We start from the raw sequence: 27,489 nt of genomic DNA on the forward strand, positions 1-27,489 counted from the left end.
TGTTACAGATGGATGCAGACTCATTTAACTTGAATGGGTCTGTGATGCGTCTGCACCGCAAAAAAAAAAAAAAACATATTCCATTTTTTTGCGGTGTGGAGGCATGGAAGAACTTCGTAGTGCTTCTGTGGGGTACCGTGCCTCTGTTCTGCACCACTCCCTCCAGATTACTCCTATGCACAATAATATAACTACTATAATACTGCTCCTATGTACAAGAATATAGGTACTATAATACTGCTCCTACTGTATGTACAGAGAATATAACTACTATAATACTGCCTCCTATGTACAAGAATATAACTACTATAATACTGCTCCTATGTACAAGAATATAACTACTATAATAATGCTCCTATGTACAAGAATATAATTACTATAATACTGCTCCTATGTACAAGAATATAACTACTATAATACTGCCTCCTACGTACAAGAATATAACTACTATAATACTGCCTCCTATATACAAGAATATAACTACTATAATACTGCTTCCTATGTACAAGAATATAACTACTATAATACTGCTCCTATGTACAAGAATATAACTACTATAATACTGCTCCTATGTACAAGAATATAACTACTATAATACTGCCTCCTATGTACAAGAATATAACTACTATAATACTGCCTCCTATATACAAGAATATAACTACTATAATACTGCTTCCTATGTACAAGAATATAACTACTATAATACTGCTCCTATGTACAAGAATATAACTACTATAATACTGCTCCTATGTACAAGAATATAACTACTATAATACTGACTCCTATGTACAAGAATATAACTACTATAATACTGCCTCCTATGTACAAGAATATAACTACTATAATACTGCTCCTATGTACAAGAATATAACTACTATAATACTGCTCCTATGTACAAGAATATAACTACTATAATACTTCTCCTATGTACAAGAATATAACTACTATAATACTGCTCCTATGTACAAGAATATATCTACTATAATTCTGCTCCTATGTACAAGAATATAACTGTTATAATACTGCTCCTATGTACAAGAATATAACTACTATAAAACTGCTCCTATGTAGAAGAATATAACTACTATAATACTGCCTCTCCTATGTACAAGAATATAACTACTATAATTCTGCTCCTATGTACAAGAATATAACTACAATTCTGCTCCTATGTACAAGAATATAACTACTATAATACTGACTCCTATGTACAAGAATATAACTACTATAATACTGCCTCCTATGTACAAGAATATAACTACTATATTACTGCTCCTATGTACAAGAATATAACTACTATAATACTGCTCCTATGTACAAGAATATAACTACTATAATACTTCTCCTATGTACAAGAATATAACTACTATAATACTGACTCCTATGTACAAGAATATAACTGTTATAATACTGCTCCTATGTACAAGAATATAACTACTATAAAACTGCTCCTATGTAGAAGAATATAACTACTATAATACTGCCTCTCCTATGTACAAGAATATAACTACTATAATTCTGCTCCTATGTACAAGAATATAACTACTATAATACTGCTCCTATGTACAAGAATATAACTACTATAATACTGACTCCTATGTACAAGAATATAACTACTATAATACTGCCTCCTATGTACAAGAATATAACTACTATAATACTGCTCCTATGTACAAGAATATAACTACTATAATACTGCTTCCTATGTACAAGAATATAACTACTATAATTCTGCTCCTATGTACAAGAATATAACTACTATAATACTGCTCCTATGTACAAGAATATAACTACTATAATACTGACTCCTATGTACAAGAATATAACTAAACTACTATAATACTGCCTCCTATGTACAAGAATATAACTACTATAATACTGCTCCTATGTACAAGAATATAACTACTATAATACTGCTCCTATGTACAAGAATATAACTACTATAATACTTCTCCTATGTACAAGAATATAACTACTATAATACTGCTCCTATGTACAAGAATATATCTACTATAATTCTGCTCCTATGTACAAGAATATAACTGTTATAATACTGCTCCTATGTACAAGAATATAACTACTATAATGCTGCTCCTATGAACAATAATATAACTACTGTAATACTGCTCCTATGTACAAGAATATAATTACTATAATTCTGCTCCTATGTACAAGAATATAACTACAATAATACTGTTACTATGTATAAGAATATAACTACTATAATGCTGCTCCTATGAACAATAATATAACTACTGTAATACTGCTCCTATGTACAAGAATATAATTACTATAATACTGCTCCTATGTACAAGAATATAACTACTATAATACTGCCTCCTATGTACAAGAATATAACTACTATAATACTGCTCCTATGTACAAGAATATAACTACTATAATACTGCTTCCTATGTACAAGAATATAACTACTATAATTCTGCTCCTATGTACAAGAATATAATTACTATAATACTGCTCCTATGTACAAGAATATAACTACTATAATACTGACTCCTATGTACAAGAATATAACTAAACTACTATAATACTGCCTCCTATGTACAAGAATATAACTACTATAATACTGCTCCTATGTACAAGAATATAACTACTATAATACTGCTCCTATGTACAAGAATATAACTACTATAATACTTCTCCTATGTACAAGAATATAACTACTATAATACTGCTCCTATGTACAAGAATATATCTACTATAATTCTGCTCCTATGTACAAGAATATAACTACTATAATACTGACTCCTATGTACAAGAATATAACTGTTATAATACTGCCTCCTATGTACAAGAATATAACTACTATAATACTGCCTCTCCTATGTACAAGAATATAACTACTATAATTCTGCTCCTATGAACAAGAATATAACTACTATAATACTGCTCCTATGTACAAGAATATAACTACTATAATACTGCTCCTATGTACAAGAATATAACTACTATAATACTGCCTCCTATGTACAAGAATATAACTACCATAATACTGCCTCCTATGTACAAGAATATAACTACTATAATACTGACTCCTATGTACAAGAATATCTGTTATAATACTGCTCCTATGTACAAGAATATATCTACTATAATTCTGCTCCTATGTACAAGAATATAACTACAATAATACTGTTCCTATGTATAAGAATATAACTACTATAATGCTGCTCCTATGAACAATAATATAACTACTGTAATACTGCTCCTATGTACAAGAATATAATTACTATAATTCTGCTCCTATGTACAAGAATATAACTACAATAATACTGTTCCTATGTATAAGAATATAACTACTATAATGCTGCTCCTATGAACAATAATATAACTACTGTAATACTGCTCCTATGTACAAGAATATAATTACTATAATACTGCTCCTATGTACAAGAATATAACTACTATAATACTGCCTCCTATGTACAAGAATATAACTACTATAATACTGCTCCGATGTACAAGAATATAACTACTATAATACTGCTTCCTATGTACAAGAATATAACTACTATAATTCTGCTCCTATGTACAAGAATATAACTACTATAATACTGCTCCTATGTACAAGAATATAACTACTATAATACTGACTCCTATGTACAAGAATATAACTAAACTACTATAATACTGCCTCCTATGTACAAGAATATAACTACTATAATACTGCTCCTATGTACAAGAATATAACTACTATAATACTGCTCCTATGTACAAGAATATAACTACTATAATACTTCTCCTATGTACAAGAATATAACTACTATAATACTGCTCCTATGTACAAGAATATATCTACTATAATTCTGCTCCTATGTACAAGAATATAACTACTATGATACTGACTCCTATGTACAAGAATATAACTGTTATAATACTGCCTCCTATGTACAAGAATATAACTACTATAATACTGACTCCTATGTACAAGAATATAACTAAACTACTATAATACTGCCTCCTATGTACAAGAATATAACTACTATAATACTGCTCCTATGTACAAGAATATAACTACTATAATACTGCTCCTATGTACAAGAATATAACTACTATAATACTTCTCCTATGTACAAGAATATAACTACTATAATACTGCTCCTATGTACAAGAATATATCTACTATAATTCTGCTCCTATGTACAAGAATATAACTACTATAATACTGACTCCTATGTACAAGAATATAACTGTTATAATACTGCCTCCTATGTACAAGAATATAACTACTATAATACTGCCTCCTATGTACAAGAATATAACTACTATAATACTGACTCCTATGTACAAGAATATCTGTTATAATACTGCTCCTATGTACAAGAATATATCTACTATAATTCTGCTCCTATGTACAAGAATATAACTACAATAATACTGTTCCTATGTATAAGAATATAACTACTATAATACTGCTCCTATGAACAATAATATAACTACTGTAATACTGCCTCCTATGTACAAGAATATAACTACCATAATACTGCCTCCTATGTACAAGAATATAACTACTATAATACTGACTCCTATGTACAAGAATATCTGTTATAATACTGCCTCCTATGTACAAGAATATAACTACTATAATACTGCCTCTCCTATGTACAAGAATATAACTACTATAATTCTGCTCCTATGAACAAGAATATAACTACTATAATACTGCTCCTATGTACAAGAATATAACTACTATAATACTGCTCCTATGTACAAGAATATAACTACTATAATACTGCCTCCTATGTACAAGAATATAACTACCATAATACTGCCTCCTATGTACAAGAATATAACTACTATAATACTGACTCCTATGTACAAGAATATCTGTTATAATACTGCTCCTATGTACAAGAATATATCTACTATAATTCTGCTCCTATGTACAAGAATATAACTACAATAATACTGTTCCTATGTATAAGAATATAACTACTATAATGCTGCTCCTATGAACAATAATATAACTACTGTAATACTGCTCCTATGTACAAGAATATAATTACTATAATTCTGCTCCTATGTACAAGAATATAACTACAATAATACTGTTCCTATGTATAAGAATATAACTACTATAATGCTGCTCCTATGAACAATAATATAACTACTGTAATACTGCTCCTATGTACAAGAATATAATTACTATAATACTGCTCCTATGTACAAGAATATAACTACTATAATACTGCCTCCTATGTACAAGAATATAACTACTATAATACTGCTCCGATGTACAAGAATATAACTACTATAATACTGCTTCCTATGTACAAGAATATAACTACTATAATTCTGCTCCTATGTACAAGAATATAACTACTATAATACTGCTCCTATGTACAAGAATATAACTACTATAATACTGACTCCTATGTACAAGAATATAACTAAACTACTATAATACTGCCTCCTATGTACAAGAATATAACTACTATAATACTGCTCCTATGTACAAGAATATAACTACTATAATACTGCTCCTATGTACAAGAATATAACTACTATAATACTTCTCCTATGTACAAGAATATAACTACTATAATACTGCTCCTATGTACAAGAATATATCTACTATAATTCTGCTCCTATGTACAAGAATATAACTACTATAATACTGACTCCTATGTACAAGAATATAACTGTTATAATACTGCCTCCTATGTACAAGAATATAACTACTATAATACTGACTCCTATGTACAAGAATATAACTAAACTACTATAATACTGCCTCCTATGTACAAGAATATAACTACTATAATACTGCTCCTATGTACAAGAATATAACTACTATAATACTGCTCCTATGTACAAGAATATAACTACTATAATACTTCTCCTATGTACAAGAATATAACTACTATAATACTGCTCCTATGTACAAGAATATATCTACTATAATTCTGCTCCTATGTACAAGAATATAACTACTATAATACTGACTCCTATGTACAAGAATATAACTGTTATAATACTGCCTCCTATGTACAAGAATATAACTACTATAATACTGCCTCCTATGTACAAGAATATAACTACTATAATACTGACTCCTATGTACAAGAATATCTGTTATAATACTGCTCCTATGTACAAGAATATATCTACTATAATTCTGCTCCTATGTACAAGAATATAACTACAATAATACTGTTCCTATGTATAAGAATATAACTACTATAATACTGCTCCTATGAACAATAATATAACTACTGTAATACTGCCTCCTATGTACAGGAATATAACTACTATAATACTGCTCCTATGTACAAGAATATAACTACTATAATACTGCCTCCTATGTACAAGAATATAACTACTATAATACTGCTCCTATGTACACGAATATAACTACTATAATACTGCTCCTATGTACAAGAATATAACTACTATAATACTGCTCCCATGTACAAGAATATAACTACTATAATACTGCCTCCTATGTACAAGAATATAACTACTATAATACTGCTCCTATGTACAAGAATATAACTACTGTAATACTGCTCCTATGTACAAGAATATAACTACTATAATACTGCTCCTATGTACAAGAATATAACTACTATAATACTGCCTCCTATGTACAAGAATATAACTACTATAATACTGCTCCTATGAACAATAATATAACTACTGTAATACTGCTCCTATGTACAAGAATATAACTACAATAATACTGTTCCTATGTATAAGAATATAACTACTATAATGCTGCTCCTATGAACAATAATATAACTACTGTAATACTGCTCCTATGTATAAGAATATAACTACTATAATACTGCTCCTCAGTACAAGAATATAACTACTATAATACTGCTCCTATGTACAAGAATATATTTACTATAATACTGCTCCTATGTACAAGAATATAACTACTATAATACTGCCTCCTATGTACAAGAATATAACTACTATAATACTGCTCCTATGTACAAGAATACAAGAATATAACTACTATAATACTTCCTCCTGTGTACAAGAATATAACTACTATAATACTGCTCCTATGTACAAGAATATAACTACTATAATACTGCTCCTATGTACAAGAATATAACTACTATAATACTGCTCCTATGTACAAGAATATAACTGTTATAATACTGCTCCTATGTACAAGAATATAACTACTGTAATACTGCTCCTATGTACAATGATATGACTACTATAATACTGCTCCTATGTACAATGATATGACTAGCATGAAACAATTCATGTGATAGTATTAATGGTGGCCATGTCCTGGATTTGTTGGTCGCTGTGCAGCACTATTATGTGGGTTGTTTATTACTCCCTGGTATCCTGCCCTCTAGTATTTGCACCCTAGTTTTCACCTGTTGCAATTGGTGTCAGAATGAGGAGACTGAGGAGCAGAATGTGCGGCAGAATCGCCATGTCCTGTGCGCTGTGGTCACCAGTGGACGCTCTTCTTCCAGCTCAGAACCGTTAGTTGCAGGAGGAGATGTGAGGTTGCGGATATTAAGTTTCTAGTTACCACTGAGCAAATGACGGTCTAATTACCAATCTGTTAATACTGGTACCAGCTATGCCCATGGTATATATTATCCTGTTACCCTGGCACTTCCCCTCATGTCAATCAGAGAAAACTGGTTTATACAGAATAATGAAATAGAGCTGCCGACTGCTCTGGTTACATAAACCCAGAAAAGTCTATTTGCGCCCAATTACTGCTTTCAAGGTTCCCGCTTGTTAAACATAAGTGCAATAATAATGAGTTTTGGCAGTAATCCCCGTCTTCAGACGTAACGCCCTCCACCATCAAAGCATATAGACAGAAAGACATTCACATAACCTGCCAAACATATTTAGGAGTGGTTAACCGCTATAACCATCTGCTGGAAAAATAGTCAAGAAATATAGGCAGACATAATCAGCGATAATAATCATCAGGGGCAGACTGGGAACTTTGAGTGGACCTGGAAAAAAAACTAAATGTGGCCCCATGTTGGTGGCTCCAAATTGACAGAAGACAGGGCCAATATAAGTAGAGGAGTCTGCAATACTATAATGCAGCACAAAAGTCGGCCCCAGCAGAACCAAATACACAGTGCAGCACAAAATACTTTTTTTATGCCAACTAGATGCATAAGTACCATTAATTAATGCTGAGAGCATCAGATCACTATGTGCCCGACCGGTGGCCCACCGGGAAATTTCCCTGTAGGGTCTGTGTCCAGTCAGCCTCTGATAATTATAAAATATATAATAGCATATAAAGCACAGGGACTAATTTTATTACTAAGATATTAAAACTACCAGGTATACCATATTTTTCACTTTATAGGACGCACTTTTTTTTATCTTGCCATGCATCTGCACTCACCTCTCTCCCCCTGCCCGACACTGATCTGTGAGATCATGGGAAGGAAGGTCCTACAGCTGTTCTGAAAGGACATGAAAACTCCATGTATAGCTTAAGGACTGTTGATGATGTCATCAGTGGGAGGAGCCATAAAAGAACTATCCAGCCTGCACTAGTGCAGGGAAATGTGGATTTTTATTAAAGATGATAAGTGTGTGAAGTGTGTGTGTGAAGCAGTGTTGTATGTGTATTGTATTTGTCTAACAGAACTGTATGGGTGCATCAGAGCTGTATGTGTGTAGTAGAGCTGTATGTGTAGCAGGGCTATATGTGTTTATGGCAGTGCTGTGTGTGTACCAGAACTGTGTGTGCATATGTTGCAGACATATAATGTTACTGAACTTGACCCCTTCACTTCAGTAAAACACATGTAAACCACATTCCCCTCAAAGAGGATCTAGAAAATATTTTTCTAATTTTCTGTTGTCTAAACCTTGGGTGCATCTTATAGTCCGGTGCATCTTATAAAGCAATCAATATGGTACTTAACCACTTCCCGACCGCCCCATAGTCTATAAACGTCCTGGGTCGGTTGGGTTTATCTCTGAATGGACGTTCTGGAACATCCATTCAGAGATTGCAGCTGCACGCTCATCGTCAGTGACAGCAGGGACCGTTCCTGTGTGTCCCTGCCTTCTAGATCGCTCCTTCAGCGCTGTGTATACAGATGAGGAAGCTATGTGCCGCTTCCTGCTCCGGCCTGTGGTCATGTGACTGCCAGGGCTGGGAGAGAGCAGGAGCTGTCGGACCATGATCAGCCCTGCAGTGCGGTTGTACAGTGCTGTATAGTGCTGTACGGCCTCTCTGGTGGCTGTATTTCCCCTGTAACTGGGGCTACTAAAGTGAATAGCAAAAAATAAATTAAAAAAGTGACGTTAAATGTCCCCCAGAGGTCTTGTATGACCTGAAACAAAGTGTAAAATAAAAAATAAAAATTATAAAAATATAAACGTTTCACATGTAAAAAAATTTTTTTCCCAATTCAGTCATTTAAAAATTAGTAAAAATAGGTATATTTGGTATAGCTACGTCCGTAACAACCTGCTCTATAAAAAAAGAACCTAAATGGCGCAATAAAAAAAAAAAGCTTTTTTTAGTTACCTCATCTCCCTAAAAACTAAATATTAATCGCTCAAAACGTTATATGTAACCCAATAAGGTAGCAATAAAAATATCACCTCATCCTGCTACAAACGAGTTCTCACACAAGCCCATAGCGTGAAGTGAATGGGTCCACTCCACAGCCGTGATGCGGTGCACAAATGACCAGTTCTGAAATAGATTGTATAACACTGACAGCATTATGTCAGTGTTATACAATACATTTCAGAACTCTAAGGGTTACATATAAATCACTGAGTATAGATAATCATAAAGATAATTCTGGTGTCCTTCTAAAGAGAGTGCAAACACAACAAGCAAAATTATATTAGGACCCTTAAAACTTAACTTTTAATCCAGATAGGATAAAATGCGCCCTATATATCAAGGCGGATAAAAAAAATACAGAGGCAACGATATAGCCCGACTACCACTGAGCGTATGACATCCACTGGAAAGACCCAGTGATGGAATGTATAAGTGTCATAGATAAAGGCAATTAGCTAGGGCGATTATAGTGGCAGGTGTAAGAGGTCTGGGCAATTATAAATACAGGGGATAAAAGGGGAAGAAACTCTCCCTGTACATGCCCTAACTAAACCTCTGCCCAGGGACAATCCCTGATGGTGAGATTTCCCTGTCCTCGTACCTGCCCTATCTGACCTTGGGTGGTCCTAGATATAATAAATTCCCCTCAGAGGAGGGTAGATAGAGAAGATAGTAACAATGTAACCCTTAGTAATAATAAATTGGTGTGATCAGTGCTAGGGAGGTCAGGACAGGAGCTGCTGCAGACCAGACACATGCTACGAGTTCAATGCGTTGAATTCTCATAGAAACATAGAATGTGTCGGCAGATAAGAACCATTTGGCCCATCTAATATGCCCAATATACTGAATACTATGGCCCTATCTTATATGAAGGATGGCCGTATGCCGATCCCATGCATGCTTAAACTCCTCCACTGTATTTGCAGCTACCACTTCTGCAGGAAGGCTATTCTATGCATCCACTACTCTCTCAGTAGAGTAATACTTCCTGATATTACTTTTAAACCTTTGCCCCTCTAATTTAAAGCTATGTCCTCTTGTAGCAGTTTTTCTTCTTTTAAATCTTCTCTCCTCTTTTACCTTGTTGATTCCCTTTATGTATTTAAAAGTCTCTATCATATCCCCTCTGCCTCGTCTTTCTTTCAAGCTATACATGTTAAGGTCCTTTAATCTTTCCTGGTAAGTTTTATCCTGCAATCCATGTACCAGTTTAGTAGCTCTTCTCTGAACTCTCTCCAAAGTATCAATATCCTTCTGGAGATATGGTCTCCAGTACTGAGCACAATACTCCAAATGAGGTCTCACTAGTGCTCTGTAGAGCGGCATGAGCGCCTCCCTCTGTCTACTGGTAATTCCTCTCCCTATACACCCAAGCATTCTGCTAGCATCTCCTGCTGCTCTATGACATTGTCTGCCTACCTTTAAGTCTTCTGAAATGATGACCCCCTAAATCCCTTTCCTCAGATACTGAGGTTAGGACTGTATCACTGATTGTATATTCTGCTCTTGGGTTTTTACACCCCAGGTGCATTATCAACATTAAATTTTAGTTGCCAGATTTTTGACCATTCCTCTAGTTTTCCTAAATCCTTTTCCATTTGGTGTATCCCTCCAGGAACATCAACCCTGTTACAAATCTTTGTGTCATCAGCAAAAAGACACACCTTACCATCGAGGCCTTCTGCAATTTCGCTGATAAAGATATTAAACAATATGGGTCCCAGAACAGATCCCTGAGGTACCCCACTGGTAACAAGACCATGGTCTGAATATACTCCATTGACTACAACCCTCTGTTGTCTGTCCCTCAGCCACTGCCTAATCCATTCAACAATATGGGAGTCCAAGCCCAAAGACTGCAATTTATTGATAAGCCTTCTATGTGGGACAGTATCAAAAGCCTTACTAAAGTCTAGATAAGCGATGTCTTCTGTACCTCCTCCATCTATTATTTTAGTCACCCAATCAAAGAAATCAATAAGATTAGTTTGACATGAGCTCCCTGAAGTAAACCCATGCTGTTTTTCATCTTTCAATCCATGGGATTTTAGATGTTCCACAATCCTCTCCTTAAGTATGGTTTCCATTAATTTCCCCACTATTGATGTCAGGCATACTGGCCTATAGTTGCCCGATTCCTGCCTACTACCTTTCTTGTGAATGGGCACAACATTTGCTAATTTCCAATCTTCTGGGACGACTCCTGTAGCCAGTGATTGGTTAAATAAATCTGTTAATGGTTTTGCTAGTTCACCGCTGAACTCTTTTAATAGCTTTCGGTGTATCCCATCAGGCCCCTGTGACTTATTTGTATTAATTTTAGACAGCTGACTTAGAACCTCTTCCTCTGTAAAGACACATGCAACAAAAGATTCATTAGTCTTCTTTCCTAACTGAGGTCCTTTTCTTTAATTTTCCTTTGTAAAAACTGAACAGAAGTATTCATTGAGGCAGTCAGCTAGTTCTTTATCTTCTTCCATATACCTTCCTTCTTTTGTTTTTAACTTGTTTTAGTTTGCTTTTTTAATTTATGTATCTGAAGAATGCCTTATCGCCTTTTTTCCCTGACTGAGCTAATTTCTCTTCTGCCTGTGCTTTAGAAGCTCTTATAACTTGTTTGGCCTCTCTCTGCCTAATCTTATAAATTTGCCTGTCATCCTCTTTTTTTTTTTATAATTCCTAAATGCTATCTTTTTATTTTTAATGATTTTGGCCACTTCTGCTGAGTACCACAGTGGTCTCTTCCTTTTTTTGCTTTTACTGACAAGCCTAATGTAATTTTCTGTTGCCTTCAATAGTGCCACTTTTAAGTAGTCCCATTTCTCCTGGACTCCAATGAAACTGTTCCAATCTGATAGGGACTCGTATACCACTAATCTAATTTTAGAAAAGTCTGTTTTTCTAAAATCTAAAACTTTTGTTTTTGTGTGGTGTGACTCAGTCACTGTACTTATAGTAAACCACACTGACTGGTGATCACTAGATCCCAAGCTTTCCCCTACAGTAATATCATATACCAAATTCCCATTTGTGAATACTAAATCTAAAATGGCCTCCTTCCGGGTTGGCTCCTCTTCTACTTGCTGTAGAGATAATCCCAGTGGGGAATTTAGAATATCTGTACTCCTGGCAGAACTAGCTATTTTGGTTTTCCAGTTTACATCAGGAAGATTGAAGTCTCCCATAATGATAACTTCCCCCTTCAATGTCATTTTAGCTATTTCCTCAACTAGTAGATCATCTAATTCTTTGACTTGGCTAGGTGGTCTATATATCACACCTACACGAGTTACCTTATGATTATCAAGCTGCAAGGTAACCCAAACTGACTCTAAATTGTTCTCGCTAACTTGTATCAAATTCGATTTTATGCTATCTTTCACGTACAGGGCCACCCCTCCCCCTTCTTGCCTTCTCTGTCTTTCCTGTATAGAGAGAACCCTGGTATTGTTATATCCCAGTCATTACTCCCCTTGAACCAAGTCTCAGTAACAACCACTACATCTATATTCTCAGATGCCATTATAGCCTCAAGTTCATTGATCTTATTCCCTAAACTGCGAGCATTTGTAGACAAGAATCTGAGCTTTTCATTTCTTAACCTTTGTGCTACTGGCATCTTCTGGCATTGTTCCGGGGGGCAGTTGGACTGCTGGATTATCACTCTTTTGCCCCCCTTTCCTAGTTTAAATGCTCCTTAGCAAATACTTGGAACTGTTCACCAAGGACATTCGTTCCCTTGAGAGAAAGATGCAAACCATCTTTCTTGTACAGTTCTTTTCCATTCCAACAAGAGCTAACATGAGACACAAAGCCAAACCCTTGGTTCAGACACCATTCACCAAGCCATACATTGAATTCCTTAATGCGCATCTTCCTGTCATGCTGAAGGTGATGCACAGGCAAAACTGCAGAGAATGAAACAGTTGATGCAACCTCCCGTATATCCTTTCCAAGTGTGTGAAAAGCTTCTTTCACCTTTGAAACCTCATTGCAAGCCAGCTCGTTTGTCCGGCCATAAAGTAGACATATGGTGAATGTTAATTAATAAATATGAGGTATCACTATCTGTCTTAAAAGCAGAGAGATTCAAATTTAGAAAATAGTGAATTTTTCAAAATTTTCGGTAACTTTTGCATTTTTTATTTTACTAAAAGTTAAACATATTGACTCAAATTTACCATTAACATGATGTACAATGTGTCTCAAGAAAACAATCTCTGAATGGCTTGGATAAGTAAAAGCATTCCAAAGTTATTAACACATAAAGTGATACATGTCAGATTTGAAAAATTTGTAGTGTTGATCAAGCACCAAAGTGCTCGAGTAGAACACTTTGGGATGCTCAGGTGCTCGGCACAATGGAAGTCAATGGGAGAACCCGAGCATTAAACCAGACACCCCCTGCTCTGAAGAGGGGAGGTTGTCTGGTTCATAGGAAAAGGTCAGAAATTGATGGAAACACCACCGAAATGGTATATATGCTTGCAAGTATGTCACACGTACAGTAGCACAGTCACAGATATTTTGGATGGGCAAACGTTATACAGGAGATGTAGCACAGGAAATGTCGCTGTCACCAGCAGCAAAAAAATTACACTGAATGTCACTGATATTCAGGGCCGGTGCAAGGATTTTTGTCAACACAAGCGAATCTACATTTTGCCCCCCCCCCCCCCATCATTTCACATTTCTGCCCCTCATGATTCATGTCCATTTCTTGCCCCCCCATCATTTCACATTTCTTCCCATCATGATTAATGTCCATTTCTTGCCCCCCCCATCATTTCACATTTCTGCCCCTCATGATTCATGTCCATTTCTTGCCCCCCCATCATTTCACATTTCTGCCCCTCATGATTCATGTCCATTTCTTGTCCCCCCATCATTTCAAATTTCTGCCCCTCATGATTCATGTCCATTTCTCCCCCCCCCCCCATCATTTCACATTTCTGCCCCTCATGATTCATGTCCATTTCTTGCCCCCCCATCATTTCACATTTCTGCCCCTCATGATTCATGTCCATTTCTTGCCCCCCCATCATTTCACATTTCTGCCCCTCATGATTCATGTCCATTTCTTGCCCCCCCATCATTTCACATTTCTGCCCCTCATGATTCATATCCATTTCTTGCCCCCCCATCATTTCACATTTCTGCCCCTCATGATTCATGTCCATTTCTTGCCCCCCCATGTCCATTTCTTGCCCCCCCCCATCATTTCACATTTCTGCCCCTCATGATTCATGTCCATTTCTTGCCCCCCCATCATTTCACATTTCTGCCCCTCATGATTCATGTCCATTTCTTGCCCCCCCATCATTTCACATTTCTGCCCCTCATGATTCATGTCCATTTCTTGCCCCCCCCATCATTTCACATTTTTGCCCCTCATGATTCATGTCCATTTCTCCCCACCCCCATCATTTCACATTTCTGCCCCTCATGATTCATGTCCATTTCTTGCCCCCCCATCATTTCACATTTCTGCCCCTCATGATTGATGTCCATTTCTTGCCCCCACCATCATTTCACATTTTTGCCCCTCATGATTCATGTCCATTTCTTGCCCCCCCATGTGCCAATATCATAGTGCCATCCTCTCCCCCTGCCCCCTAATGTGCCAGTATCAAGTGCCTCTCTCCTCCCCCCTCCATGTGCCAGTATCATGGCGCCAATAGCCCCCCCCCCCTCCCCCGTGGCAGTAAAGTTGTTACTGCCACAGTCCGGTATTTAAAAACAAAAAATAACACTTTTATACTTACCTCCATGTCAGCGATGCGATGCAGGCCTCTTCCTCTTCCTGTGTTCCCACCAGCCTCTAGTGTTGAAGATTTGGTGCTCGTGTTCTTATTTAGCCTGTCTTTCAGAAAAGTTTATGATGGGATTCGAACCCATGACCTTCTGTATCAGAGGCAAAGCACTTACCCACACAGCTATGAGATCTGTATAGCCAGTTACTTTATAAAAATCTTTTTTTTTTTTATAAATAAAATATATATATATATATATATATATATATATATAGTACAAGAAAAATGGCGGCACTGGTAAAAATGAGTGTGAACAGTAGGGTGCACGTCCCAAGGGGAATAGGCTTCTTACCCCAATGTATAAATACCGGAAAAACGAGCGGCGCTCCGTTGGATAAAGAAAAGTGAACCTTTAATCACCCAGAGGTGCAACGTTTCGGCTCTGCTCTTGAGCCTTTTTCAAGCATGAAAAACGTTGCACCTCTGGGTGATTAAAGGTTCACTTTTCTTTATCCAACGGAGTGCCGCTCGTTTTTCCGGTATATATATATATGACTTCTACTGTAGATAACTTTGATACCTAGTGTACAACCATACACATGACAGTTGCCCCAACACACCCAGCTCTGCTACATCCATACACAGTGTGCTGGGGGCAGCTGTCATGTGTATGTACACTAGGTATCAAAGTTACCTAGAGTAGAAGTCTTTTATATATATATATTTTTTTTTTAAGTAACTGGTTATACAGCTCTCATAGCTGTGTGGGTAAATGCCTTGCCTCTGATGGCAAAGGTCGCAGGTTCAAATCCCAAGAGAAACTATTCTGAAGGGTCTTGTAGCTCAGAGTGTGTGTTGCTGCGGCTGCTGCCTCAGCCTGTCAGCTGCGTGCCGCTCTGTGACTGAGACAGTGAGGGGGCTGCCGGGCTGCTCGGCACACAGGCTCAGCGGGGTAAATGTAAGTTAGCAAGTTAATTGTTTTCCGCACCGGCGCCGCCCCCTCTTCTCTTCGCCCTCAATCAGCCGCTTGGGCTGCCTTATGATAGAGCTGGCCCTTGCTGTCACCATCAGCCAAACAATTGCGCTGAATTTAACAGCGCAAATGTAACACAACAGACGTAGCAGAGATTGTTTCACTGTCAGCAGCGGTCAAACAATTGCACGCAATTTAGCGCAGGTTGCACTAATAATATATATGGCAGCCAGATAAAACAATATCCCTTAAAAGGACTTTTGGGTCTCTAACACCTTTCACCAGGAAACCCTGCCAAAAAAAATAAATTCCTGTCCCTACACTATCTGTCCCTTCCTATGCTGAGCTCTCCCTGACTAAGACTGAGCCGAACCACGTGTCATCCGGCCAGCCAATCACTGTAATGCCAGTAACCAACAAGGCTACGGTGCCAGTACGTCCACGCATGTTTATTGGCTGCGTAGCAGCTAACAAACGTGCGGGGAGGAGACTCGATCATTGCGCTCAAGCACACGCCGTGTTCGGCCGAACACCGCGATGTGCCAAGCATCGCGAATTCCCCCCATAGTGTTCCTCTTTCTCCTCCCTCCTAGTGCCCCCCATAATGTACCAGTATAAATAGCCCCATATATAGTGCCCCAGTAGATGCCCTCATTGTCCCCCATAATTTGTAAGTATAAAATACCCAGTGCCCCCGTAGATGACCCCATAGTACTCCTCTCCCACCTTCCCCATAGTACCCACCATAATGTGTCCCAGTATAAAATGCCCCTATACAGAGCTCCCATATAAAATAACCGTTCTTTGTGGCCTCAGTAGATGCCCCTATACAGGGAGTGCAGAATTATTAGGCAAGTTGTATTTTTGAGGATTAATTTTATTATTGAACAACAACCATGTTCTCAATGAACCCAAAAAACTCATTAATATCAAAGCTGAATATTTTTGGAAGTAGTCTTTAGTTTGTTTTTAGTTTTAGCTATTTTAGGGGGATATCTGTGTGTGCAGGTGACTATTACTGTGCATAATTATTAGGCAACTTAACAAAAAACAAATATATACCCATTTCAATTATTTATTTTTACCAGTGAAACCAATATAACATCTCAACATTCACAAATATACATTTCTGACATTCAAAAACAAAACAAAAACAAATCAGTGACCAATATAGCCACCTTTCTTTGCAAGGACACTCAAAAGCCTGCCATCCATGGATTCTGTCAGTGTTTTGATCTGTTCACCATCAACATTGCGTGCAGCAGCAACCACAGCCTCCCAGACACTGTTCAGAGAGGTGTACTGTTTTCCCTCCTTGTAAATCTCACATTTGATGATGGACCACAGGTTCTCAATGGGGTTCAGATCAGGTGAACAAGGAGGCCATGTCATTAGATTTTCTTCTTTTATACCATTTCTTGCCAGCCACGCTGTGGAGTACTTGGAAGCGTGTGATGGAGCATTGTCCTGCTTGAAAATCATGTTTTTCTTGAAGGATGCAGACTTCTTCCTGTACCACTGCTTGAAGAAGGTGTCTTCCAGAAACTGGCAGTAGGACTGGGAGTTGAGCTTGACTCCATCCTCAACCCGAAAAGGCCCACAAGCTCATCTTTGATGATACTAGCCCAAACCAGTACTCCACCCCCACCTTGCTGGCGTCTGAGTCGAACTGGAGCTCTCTGCCCTTTACCAATCCAGCCATCTGGCCCATCAAGACTCACTCTCATTTCATCAGTCCATAAAACCTTAGAAAAATCAGTCTTGAGATATTTCTTGGCCCAGTCTTGACGTTTCAGCTTGTGTGTCTTGTTCAGTGGTGGTCGTCTTTCAGCCTTTCTTACCTTGGCCATGTCTCTGAGTATTGCACACCTTGTGCTTTTGGGCACTCCAGTGATGTTGCAGCTCTGAAATATGGCCAAACTGGTGGCAAGTGGCATCTTGGCAGCTGCACGCTTGACTTTTCTCAGTTCATGGGCAGTTATTTTGCGCCTTGGTTTTTCCACACGCTTCTTGCGACCCTGTTGACTATTTTGAATGAAACGCTTGATTGTTCGATGATCACGCTTCAGAAGCTTTGCAATTTTAAGAGTGCTGCATCCCTCTGCAAGATATCTCACTATTTTTGACTTTTCTGAGCCTGTCAAGTCCTTCTTTTGACCCATTTTGCCAAAGGAAAGGAAGTTGCCTAATAATTATGCACACCTGATATAGGGTGTTGATGTCATTAGACCACACCCCTTCTCATTATAGAGATGCACATCACCTAATATGCTTAATTGGTAGTAGGCTTTCGAGCCTATACAGCTTGGAGTAAGACAACATGCATAAAGAGGATGATGTGGTCAAAATACTCATTTGCCTAATAATTCTGCACGTAGTGTCCACCAATAATGTGCCAGTAAGAAGTGCCACCCAATAATGTGCCAGTAATAAGTGCCCCCATAGATGTCCCCCAATAATGTGCCAGTAAAATGCGCCCCCAAAGATGTCCCGCAATCATGTGCCAGTAATAAGAGCCCCCCCACCATCTTGTGCCAGTAACAAGAGCCCCCCCCATATCATGTGCCAGTAGCCAGAGCCCCCCATCATGTGCCAGTAGCCAGAGCCCCCCCTATCATGTGCCGGTAGCCAGAGCCCCCCCTATCATGTGCCAGTAGCCAGAGCCCCATGTGACAGTAGCCAGAGGCCCCCTCATATCATGTGCCAGTAGCCAGAGCCCCCCCATATCATGTGCCAGTAGCCAGAGGCCCCCCATATCATGTGCCAGTAGCCAGAGCCCCCCATATCATGTGCCAGTAGCCAGAGCCCCCCCCATCATGTGCCAGTAGCCAGAGCCTCCCCCATCATGTGCCAGTAGCCAGAGCCCTCCCATCATGTGCCAGTAGCCAGAGCCCCATGTGACAGTAGCCAGAGGCCCCCTCATATCATGTGCCAGTAGTCAGAGGCCCCCCATCATGTGCCAGTAGCCAGAGCCCCCATATCATGTGCCAGTAGCCAGAGCCCCCCCATATCATGTGCCAGTAGCCAGAGCCCCCCCATCATGTGTCAGTAGCCAGAGCCCCCCCATCATGTGCCAGTAGCCAGAGCTCCCCATCATGTGCCAGTAGCCAGAGCCCCCTATCATGTGCCAGTAGCCAGAGCCCCCGCTATCATGTGCCAGTAGCCAGAGCCCCATGTGCCAGTAGCCAGAGGCCCCCCATATCATGTGCCAGTACCCAGAGCCCCCCTATATCATGTGCCAGTAGCCAGAGCCCCCCATCATGTGCCAGTAGCCAGAGCCCCCCTATCATGTGCCAGTAGCCAGAGCCCCATGTGCCAGTAGCCAGAGCCCCCATATCATGTGCCAGTAGCCAGAGCCCCCCCATATCATGTGCCAGTAGCCAGAGCCCCCCTATCATGTGCCAGTAGCCAGAGCCCCCCTATCATGTGCCAGTAGCCAGAGCCCCATGTGCCAGAAGCCAGAGGCCCCCTCATATCATGTGCCAGTAGCCAGAGGCCCCCCGCATATCATGTTCCAGTAGCCAGAGGCCCCCCATCGTGTTCCAGTAGCGAGAACACCCCTATATCATGTGCCAGTAGCCAGAGCCCCCCTATAATGTGCCAGTAGCCAGAGGCCCTCCATCATGTGCCAGTAGCCAGAGCCCCCCTATATCATCTGCCAGTAGCCAGAGCCCCCCCCTATCATGTGCCAGTAGCCAGAGCCCCCCATATCATGTGCCAGTAGCCAGAGCCCCCCTCATATCATGTGCCAGTAGCCAGAGCCCCCCCCATATCATGTGCCAGTAGCCAGAGCGCCCCCCCATCATGTGCCAGTAGCCAGAGCCCCCCTATCATGTGCCAGTAACCAGAGCCCCATGTGCCAGTAGCCAGAGACCCCCCCATATCATGTGCCAGTAGCCAGAGCCCCCCTATCATGTGCCAGTAGCAAGAGCCCCCTATCATGTTCCAGTAGCCAGAGCCCCATGTGCCAGTAGCCAGAGGGTCACTCATATCATGTGCCAGTAGCCAGAGGCCCCCCCGCATATCATGTGCCAGTAGCCAGAGGCCCCCACATCATGTGCCAGTAGCCAGAACCCCCACCCATATCATGTGCCAGTAGCCAGGGGCCCACAAAAATATAGTTAGTTGCGGGCTGGCGGAGGCCCCTAAGGACTTGGGGGCCCGGGGGCAATTGCCCCCCCTTGCCTTAGGCCTCATGCACACGTTGTGTGCATCCGCGTCCGTTCCGTCATTTTTCACAGTTTGGCGGACGTCCCATTCATTTCTAAAGAGCTGAGGAAAAAAAAATGATAGTCCTCAGTTTTTTCTCCGCGTCCGTGATCCGCAATTCCAGTCCGTCAAAAAAATATAACCTGTCCTATTCTTGTCAGTGGAAAATGGAGGACAGACCCCATCCCATTCAAGTCAATGGGTCTGTCAAAAAAAACGGATGCACAACTGGTATGTCATCCGTGTCCGCTTCCGTGTCCGTTTTTTTCTACAAGACCTTGGTGCAATAAAATTACACTTTTCATTAACCTTCATTTTTTTCCCCTGTCAGACAAAAAAAACGGAAGACACAAGGAAACACAGCTGAAGCAAAATCGGACACGGACCACTGAAGCCAAATCACTGACATTGAAAAAACACTGTCATGTGCAGGGCCGGCCTTAGGTGTTCAGGCGCCCTGTACGAGCTAACCTTGTGGCGCCCCCCCCCCCCCCAAAAAAAAACCAAAAAAACACTGCTTGTTGCTGGCATCATGGCATAGGCTGGCTGACTATCCAACCAAGTAGATACCAGCACACACACCCCAAAGGCCGGTGTAATGACATACTTCCCTACTTCGTGAGATTTCCCTACCCTCGTCACTTCCGGTCGCACCGGACATGACGTGAGGAGGTGTGCAGCGCCGCGCAGGCGCACAACGTCAGGTTAGGGAAGTTTCACAGCAGAGTGCGCATGCGCCAGGAGTCTCGCCGGCGGTTAGGGTAGGGAAAAACTATGGGCCAGTGCGCAGGCGCAGTGATCGGATGGATGTTCTCAGCTGAACACCGGCCGACACTGCGCATGCACCGGGAGCCTCACCAGCGGTTAGGGAAGGGAAAAATTACGTACGGGCCAGTGCTTTTTCCCTACCCTAACCGCTGGTGAGGCTCCCAGCGCATGCGCAGTGTCGGCCGGTGTCCTTCTGAGAACATCCATCCGATCACCGCACCTGTGCACTGGCCCATAATTTTTCCCTACCCTAACCGCCGGCGAGGCTCCCAGCGCATGCGCACTCTGCTGTGAAATTTCCCTAACCTGTCGTTGTGCGCAGTGCGCCCCCCCAATATAATAAACATTGGTGGCACAGTGCGCCCCCCCCCCAACACCCCAGTATAATAAACATTGGTGGCGCAGTGCGCCCCCCCCCAACACCCCAGTATAATAAACATTGGTGGTGCAGTGCGCCCCCCCAACACCCCAGTATAATAAACATTTGCGCAGTGCGCCCCCCCTCAATATAATAAACATTGGTGGCGCAGTGCGCCCCCCCCAACACCCCAGTATAATAAACATTGGTGGCGCAGTGCGCCCCCCCAACACCCCAGTATAATAAACATTGGCGCAGTGCGCCCCCCCTCAATATAATAAACATTGGTGGCGCAGTGTGCCCCCCCTCAATATAATAAACATTGGTGGCACAGTGCGCCCCCCCTCAATATAATAAACATTGGTGGCGCAGTGGGCAGTGCCAATGAGGGTTAAAAAATAAAAAAATAATTAACTCACCTCCTCCAATTGATCGTCTTCTGTTCTTTCTTCATTACCTGTCAAAGGACCTGTGGTGACATCACTGTGCTCATCACATGATACATCAAATGATCCATCACCATGGTAATGGGTCATGTGATGAGCTCAGTGACGTCACCACAGGTCCTGAAGAAAGAACAGGAGACCGGCAGCTACGCGATCAACTGGAGGAGGTGAGTTAATTTTTTCAAATTATTTTTTAACCCTCATTGGCACTTCCCACTGAGCCACCAATGTTTCTTATACTGGGGGGGGGCGCACTGAGCCACCAATTATGTTTCTTATACTGGGGTGTTGGGGGGGGGGGGGCGCACTGTGCCACCAATGTTTCTTATACTGGGGGGGGCGCACTGTGCCACCAACATTTCTTATACTAGGGGGGGGCGCACTGAGCCACCAATTATGTTTCTTATACTGGGGTGTTGGGGGGGGGGGGCGCACTGTGCCACCAATGTTTATTATACTGGGGGGGGCGCACTGTGCCACCAACGTTTCTTATACAAATACAGGAGGCGGGCGCCGGAATCAAATAGCCGGCACCCGACCTTTGTGACAGGGGGCTGCGATCAGCGGCAGTTAACCCCTCAGGTACCGCACCTGAAGGGTTAACTCAACTGCAGCTGATCGCACAGCGCCCTGTCACAGAGGTCGGGTGCCGGCTATTTGATTCCGGCGCCCGCCTCCTGTATTTGTATTTCAGGTCAGTTATCTTCATTGGTGGCGCAGTGGCCACAGCCCCTCCTCCTCCTCCTCCCATCTCTTCTTATTGGCAGCGGCGGGGGCAGCAGGCAGGTCAGACACAGGGGAGGAGGAGATGGAGGGGGCGCCCTGAGGGAGAACACAAGTACAGCCTCGCCTGCCGCAGATTACATTGCGAGCTGTCGGCCGCCCAGCGCCCCTGTTACTATGGCGCCCTGTGCGGCCGCACAGCCCGCACACCCCAAAGGCCGGCCCTGGTCGTGTGCATGAGGCCTTAGTGGAAGCGCCGGCCCTGGGTGCGTTCAGTGAAACTTGCACTATTTTGCAAGCAAGTTCAGTCAGTTTTGTCTGCGATTGCGTTCAGTTGTTCAGTTTTTTCCGAGCGGGTGCAATGCGTTTTGATGCGTTTTTCACGCGCGTGATAAAAAAAACTGAAGGTTTACAAACAACATCTCCTAGCAACCATCCGTGAAAAACAGTTATTCACGCAGCCCCATTCATTTCTATGGGGCCAGGGCAGCGTGAAAAACGCAGTATATAGAACATGGCTCATGTACACAGACCCATCGAAATGAATGTGTCAGAATTCAGTGCGGGTGCTATGCGTTCACGTCATGCATTGCACCCACGCGGAAAACTCGTTCGTGTGAAAGGGGCCTAAGACTCCTGACCAGCCAACAAACACGTGACGAGGAACCTTTGGATGCAAGCTGCAGCCCATGTGATGGAACTACTGTATAACACACGGGAGCCCAACCTTTAAATCAAATACTCCGAGAGACGAGTTCCAAGCTAAATACCAACTGCCTCGTCTAAGTGAAAGTGTTACATAACAGCATGCACTACGTAAACGCTGCACCATAGCTTACAAACAGGATGCAGAACAGGATTTCACCGGCCACACCAAATAGATGAACCATTAAAGAATAGAGAAATCTTCTGAAACTATAAGTAACACACTGTGAAACCATGTGGGTTACACAAGATAACGGAAACTGTTCTTTTAGGTCTGCGTCCAAACCACATTTTTTGCGCATTGTACGCGGAGCCATTAATTTCTACAGGTTCACAAAAAATGCGGACAGCATAATGATGTCATCCCTACGGCTATTCTGCAAATTATAGAACATGTCCTTTTCTTGCCCATTTTGCAGACGAGAATGGCCATTTCTATAGTGAAACTGCAGGATTCACACAGATGGTATCTGTATTTTGCGGATCCGCTATTTGCAGGCTGCTGATCCGGTCGTGTGCATGACGCCTGCAGCAGCTGTTGAGCACTGTCCTTATAAATAAAAGGAGTCCGTTCTATAACGGAGCCGCTAATAACAATCCCCGCCGCCCACACTGAAGACCCCTAGTGGTACTTGAAAGGAACCAATATAAAAGATGACTTCATCTGGAAAAAACAGAGGATCTTTAATGGTTCAGTGATCAAGAGCCTACCTACGGATGAAAGTATCTTGGACCATCTGAGCTACCGCAAATAGTCACAACAGTGGCGGCCATTGCCCGAGAACTCCAAGAACTTCTAATGGCCAATGGCTCATTTGGATTCAGATGCTGACATGACCCAATCCTTTTCACATGGCTCACAATTTGCTACACTTGTATCCAATGTAGACAATCCTAGGGGAACTGGCTCCAGACGGATACATTTTGCACTGATACATTATACATTTTGCACTGATACATTGTAACAGACTATCAGGACAGGAAGGAGATTTGTGCTGCTGTGAGCATTGTATGTCATGAACAAGATGGCTGTGCATCTCCGAGGGGTAAAGTTGAGTCCCTCAACTAAATGGAAAATCCACAATGTTACAATGCGTAGACAGCACTGCTGATGCAAACAAGTGATTCTCTTTATTAACAGAAATGACTTTCAGCCTAGGGATAGATTCACCCGACCGTATGAATGAGTCCACCGCAATTTAGCGGAATGGGTGCAGACAGATTCATTTCTATGGGGCCGCAAAAGATGTGGACAGCACATTCGTTCCTCCATGCCACGGCCCCACAAAAAAAAATAGAACATGTCCTATTGCGGACAAGAATAGGCATTTTCTATGATAGCCGCGGCATGTGCGGTCCGCAAATTGCGGAACTCACATGGTCCGGTATCCGTGTTTTGCGGATCCGGCAAAACACAACGTTCGTGTGAATGTAACCAAACAGACATTTTTTACAACCTTAAACAAGCTGGGATAATCTGAAATGTCGCATCAGAAATAGATAATGTAACTTATTTACAAAGTGGCAATGCCACAGACCATCGGCGCTACTTAGTAAAAATAGTGCCGCAGTGTCCCAGACAGCGCCGTACCTCCGCTGTAGTTACACATAGGAAACAACTTCAAATAGAATATGGGGTTGCCGCGCACCTCTAATTTACCTACTATATGTTCTAATATGGGGGTACTGTTTAGGGGTCAATCCTAATGGGCTGTTTCACCTTATTTTCTTTGCAGATCCTCCTCGTGATGATTGCTAAGTCCGCTGAGGGTTTGGTTCAGGTTTTGTTGATTTTCTTATTTCTCTTATTCAAGGGGCTCCAACGGTCTCCACTGAAGGCAGACAAAGTTCTTTTAATATTCTTATTCAAAAGCTCGCCCCGGCCGGTGGCGTAGCCTTTACTTTTTGAATCTCGCTTGTGCTCACAGTGTGGAGCAGGTGACGTCACCAGAGCTACGGTTCCTCTCAGACACCAAGAAGGGGAGTTCATCCTGCTCCACACTGTGAGCACGAGCGAGATTCAAAAAGTCAAGGCTACGCCACCGGCCGGGGCGAGCTTTTGAATAAGAATATTAAAAGAACTTTGTCTGCCTTCAGTGGAGACCGTTGGAGCCCCTTGAATAAGAGAAATAAGAAAATCAACAAAACCTGAACCAAACCCTCAGCAGACTTAGCAATCATCACGAGGAGGATCTGCAAAGAAAATAAGGTGAAACAGCCCATTAGGCTTGACCCCTAAACAGTACCCCCATATTAGAACACATAGTAGGTAAATTAGAGGTGCGCGGCATCCCCATATTCTATTTGAGATAATGTAACTTGTTCACATCAGGATTGCTGTCTCCGTATTGTAGCATTGTCAGTAATTTGGATGTTTTCTTCTGTCTCATGACCTGTCCTGTATACTGGGTGTAATCCTCAGTATCTGCTCTTATTCTGTATATATGGACACTGCACAGTACCACTTCTCCTGTATGCTGTGTGTAATTCTTAGTATCTGCTCTTATTCTGTATACATGGACACTGCACAGTATCACTTCTCCTGTCCTGTATACTGGGTGTAATTCTCAGTATCTGCTCTTATTCTGTATATATGGACACTGCACAGTACCACTTCTCCTGTATACTGGGTGTAATTCTCAGTGTCTGCTCTTATTATGTATATATGGACACTGCACAGTACCACTTCTCCTGTATACTGGGTGTAATCCTCAGTATCTGCTCTTATTCTGTATATATGGACACTGCACAGTACCACTTCTCCTGTATACTGGGTGTAATTCTCAGTGTCTGCTCTTATTATGTATATATGGACACTGCACAGTACCACTTCTCCTGTATACTGGGTGTAATCCTCAGTATCTGCTCTTATTCTGTATATATGGACACTGCACAGTACCACTTCTCCTGTATACTGGGTGTAATTCTCAGTATCTGCTTTTATTCTGTATATATGGACACTGCACAGTACCACTTCTCCTGTATACTGGGTGTAATCCTCAGTATCTGCTCTTATTCTGTATATATGGACACTGCACAGTACCACTTCTCCTGTCCTGTAAACTGGGTGTAATCCTCAGTATATGCTCTTATTCTGTATATATGGACAGTGATGGCCAGTTCGCAGTGTTCGCCAGCGAACACATGCGGGCTGCCATCTTGACTCACAAGTCCGGCGATGCACAGGTAAGTCCTTACCTGTGCCTGTGCCGCGAGCCGGTCTGAAATCAAATGCGGTCACCGGGAGCAGGCAGATCCGAGAACAGCCCGAAGAAGGCCCCCGACGGATGTTCTCGGAACTGCCTGCTCCCGCTGACTGCATTTGTTTCAGATCAGCTCGCGGCACAGGCACAGGTAAGGGCCATCACTGTATATGGACACTGCACAGTACCACTTCTCCTGTCCTGTAATTCTCAGTATCTGCTCTTATTCTGTATATCTAGACACTGCACAGTACTACTTCTCCTGCCCTGTATACTGGATGTAATCCTCAGTATCTGCTCTTATTCTGTATATATGGACACTTCACAGTATCACTTCTCCTGTATACTGGGTGTAATTCTCAGTATCTGCTCTTATTATGTATATATGGACACTGCACAGTACCACTTCTCCTGTCCTGTAATTCTCAGTATCTGCTCTTATTCTTTATATATGGACACTGCACAGTACCACTTCTCCTGTATAATGGGTGTAATTTTCAATATCTGCTCTTATTCTGTATATATGGACACTGCTCAGTACCACTTCTCCTGTCCTGTATACTGGGTGTAATTCTCAGTATCTGCTCTTATTCTGTATATATGGACACTGCACAGTACCACTTCTCCTTAATATGTATTTTACTTTACCTTATTATAGATTTCTGTTATATTTTTCTTTGACAAAAAGAAACCAATGTGGATAACTAGAACTGTAAAGAAAGCAATAAATGACAAAAAAAAAGCATATAAATCACTAAAACAGGAGGGTACCGGAAGCACTGAAAA

The 27,489-nt window shown here is 41.3% G+C and overlaps 2 protein-coding genes across 4 annotated transcripts in view; one reads left to right on the top strand and one right to left on the bottom strand.

Moving 5' to 3' along the window:
* Window positions 1-27,489, top strand: part of LOC120981117 (fatty acyl-CoA hydrolase precursor, medium chain-like) — a 675,808-nt gene that overhangs the window by 489,426 nt on the left and 158,893 nt on the right. The window lies entirely within an intron of this gene.
* LOC120981115 (fatty acyl-CoA hydrolase precursor, medium chain-like) overlaps window positions 1-27,489 on the bottom strand; it is a 289,738-nt gene that overhangs the window by 184,601 nt on the left and 77,648 nt on the right. Inside the window, exon 1 of one of the 3 annotated variants that reach the window (XM_040410610.1) lies at window positions 7,365-7,597. The exons of the other annotated variants lie outside the window; for them this stretch is intronic. Within the exon in view, the coding sequence (XP_040266544.1) occupies window positions 7,365-7,425 (61 nt within the window). The 5' untranslated portion in view covers window positions 7,426-7,597. Of the gene's footprint in view, window positions 1-7,364; window positions 7,598-27,489 lie in introns of those variants that run through there. 3 annotated transcript variants of the gene reach the window in all.

Source organism: Bufo bufo, chromosome 10, assembly GCF_905171765.1.
Source record: "Bufo bufo chromosome 10, aBufBuf1.1, whole genome shotgun sequence".
Classification (NCBI taxonomy): domain Eukaryota; kingdom Metazoa; phylum Chordata; class Amphibia; order Anura; family Bufonidae; genus Bufo; species Bufo bufo.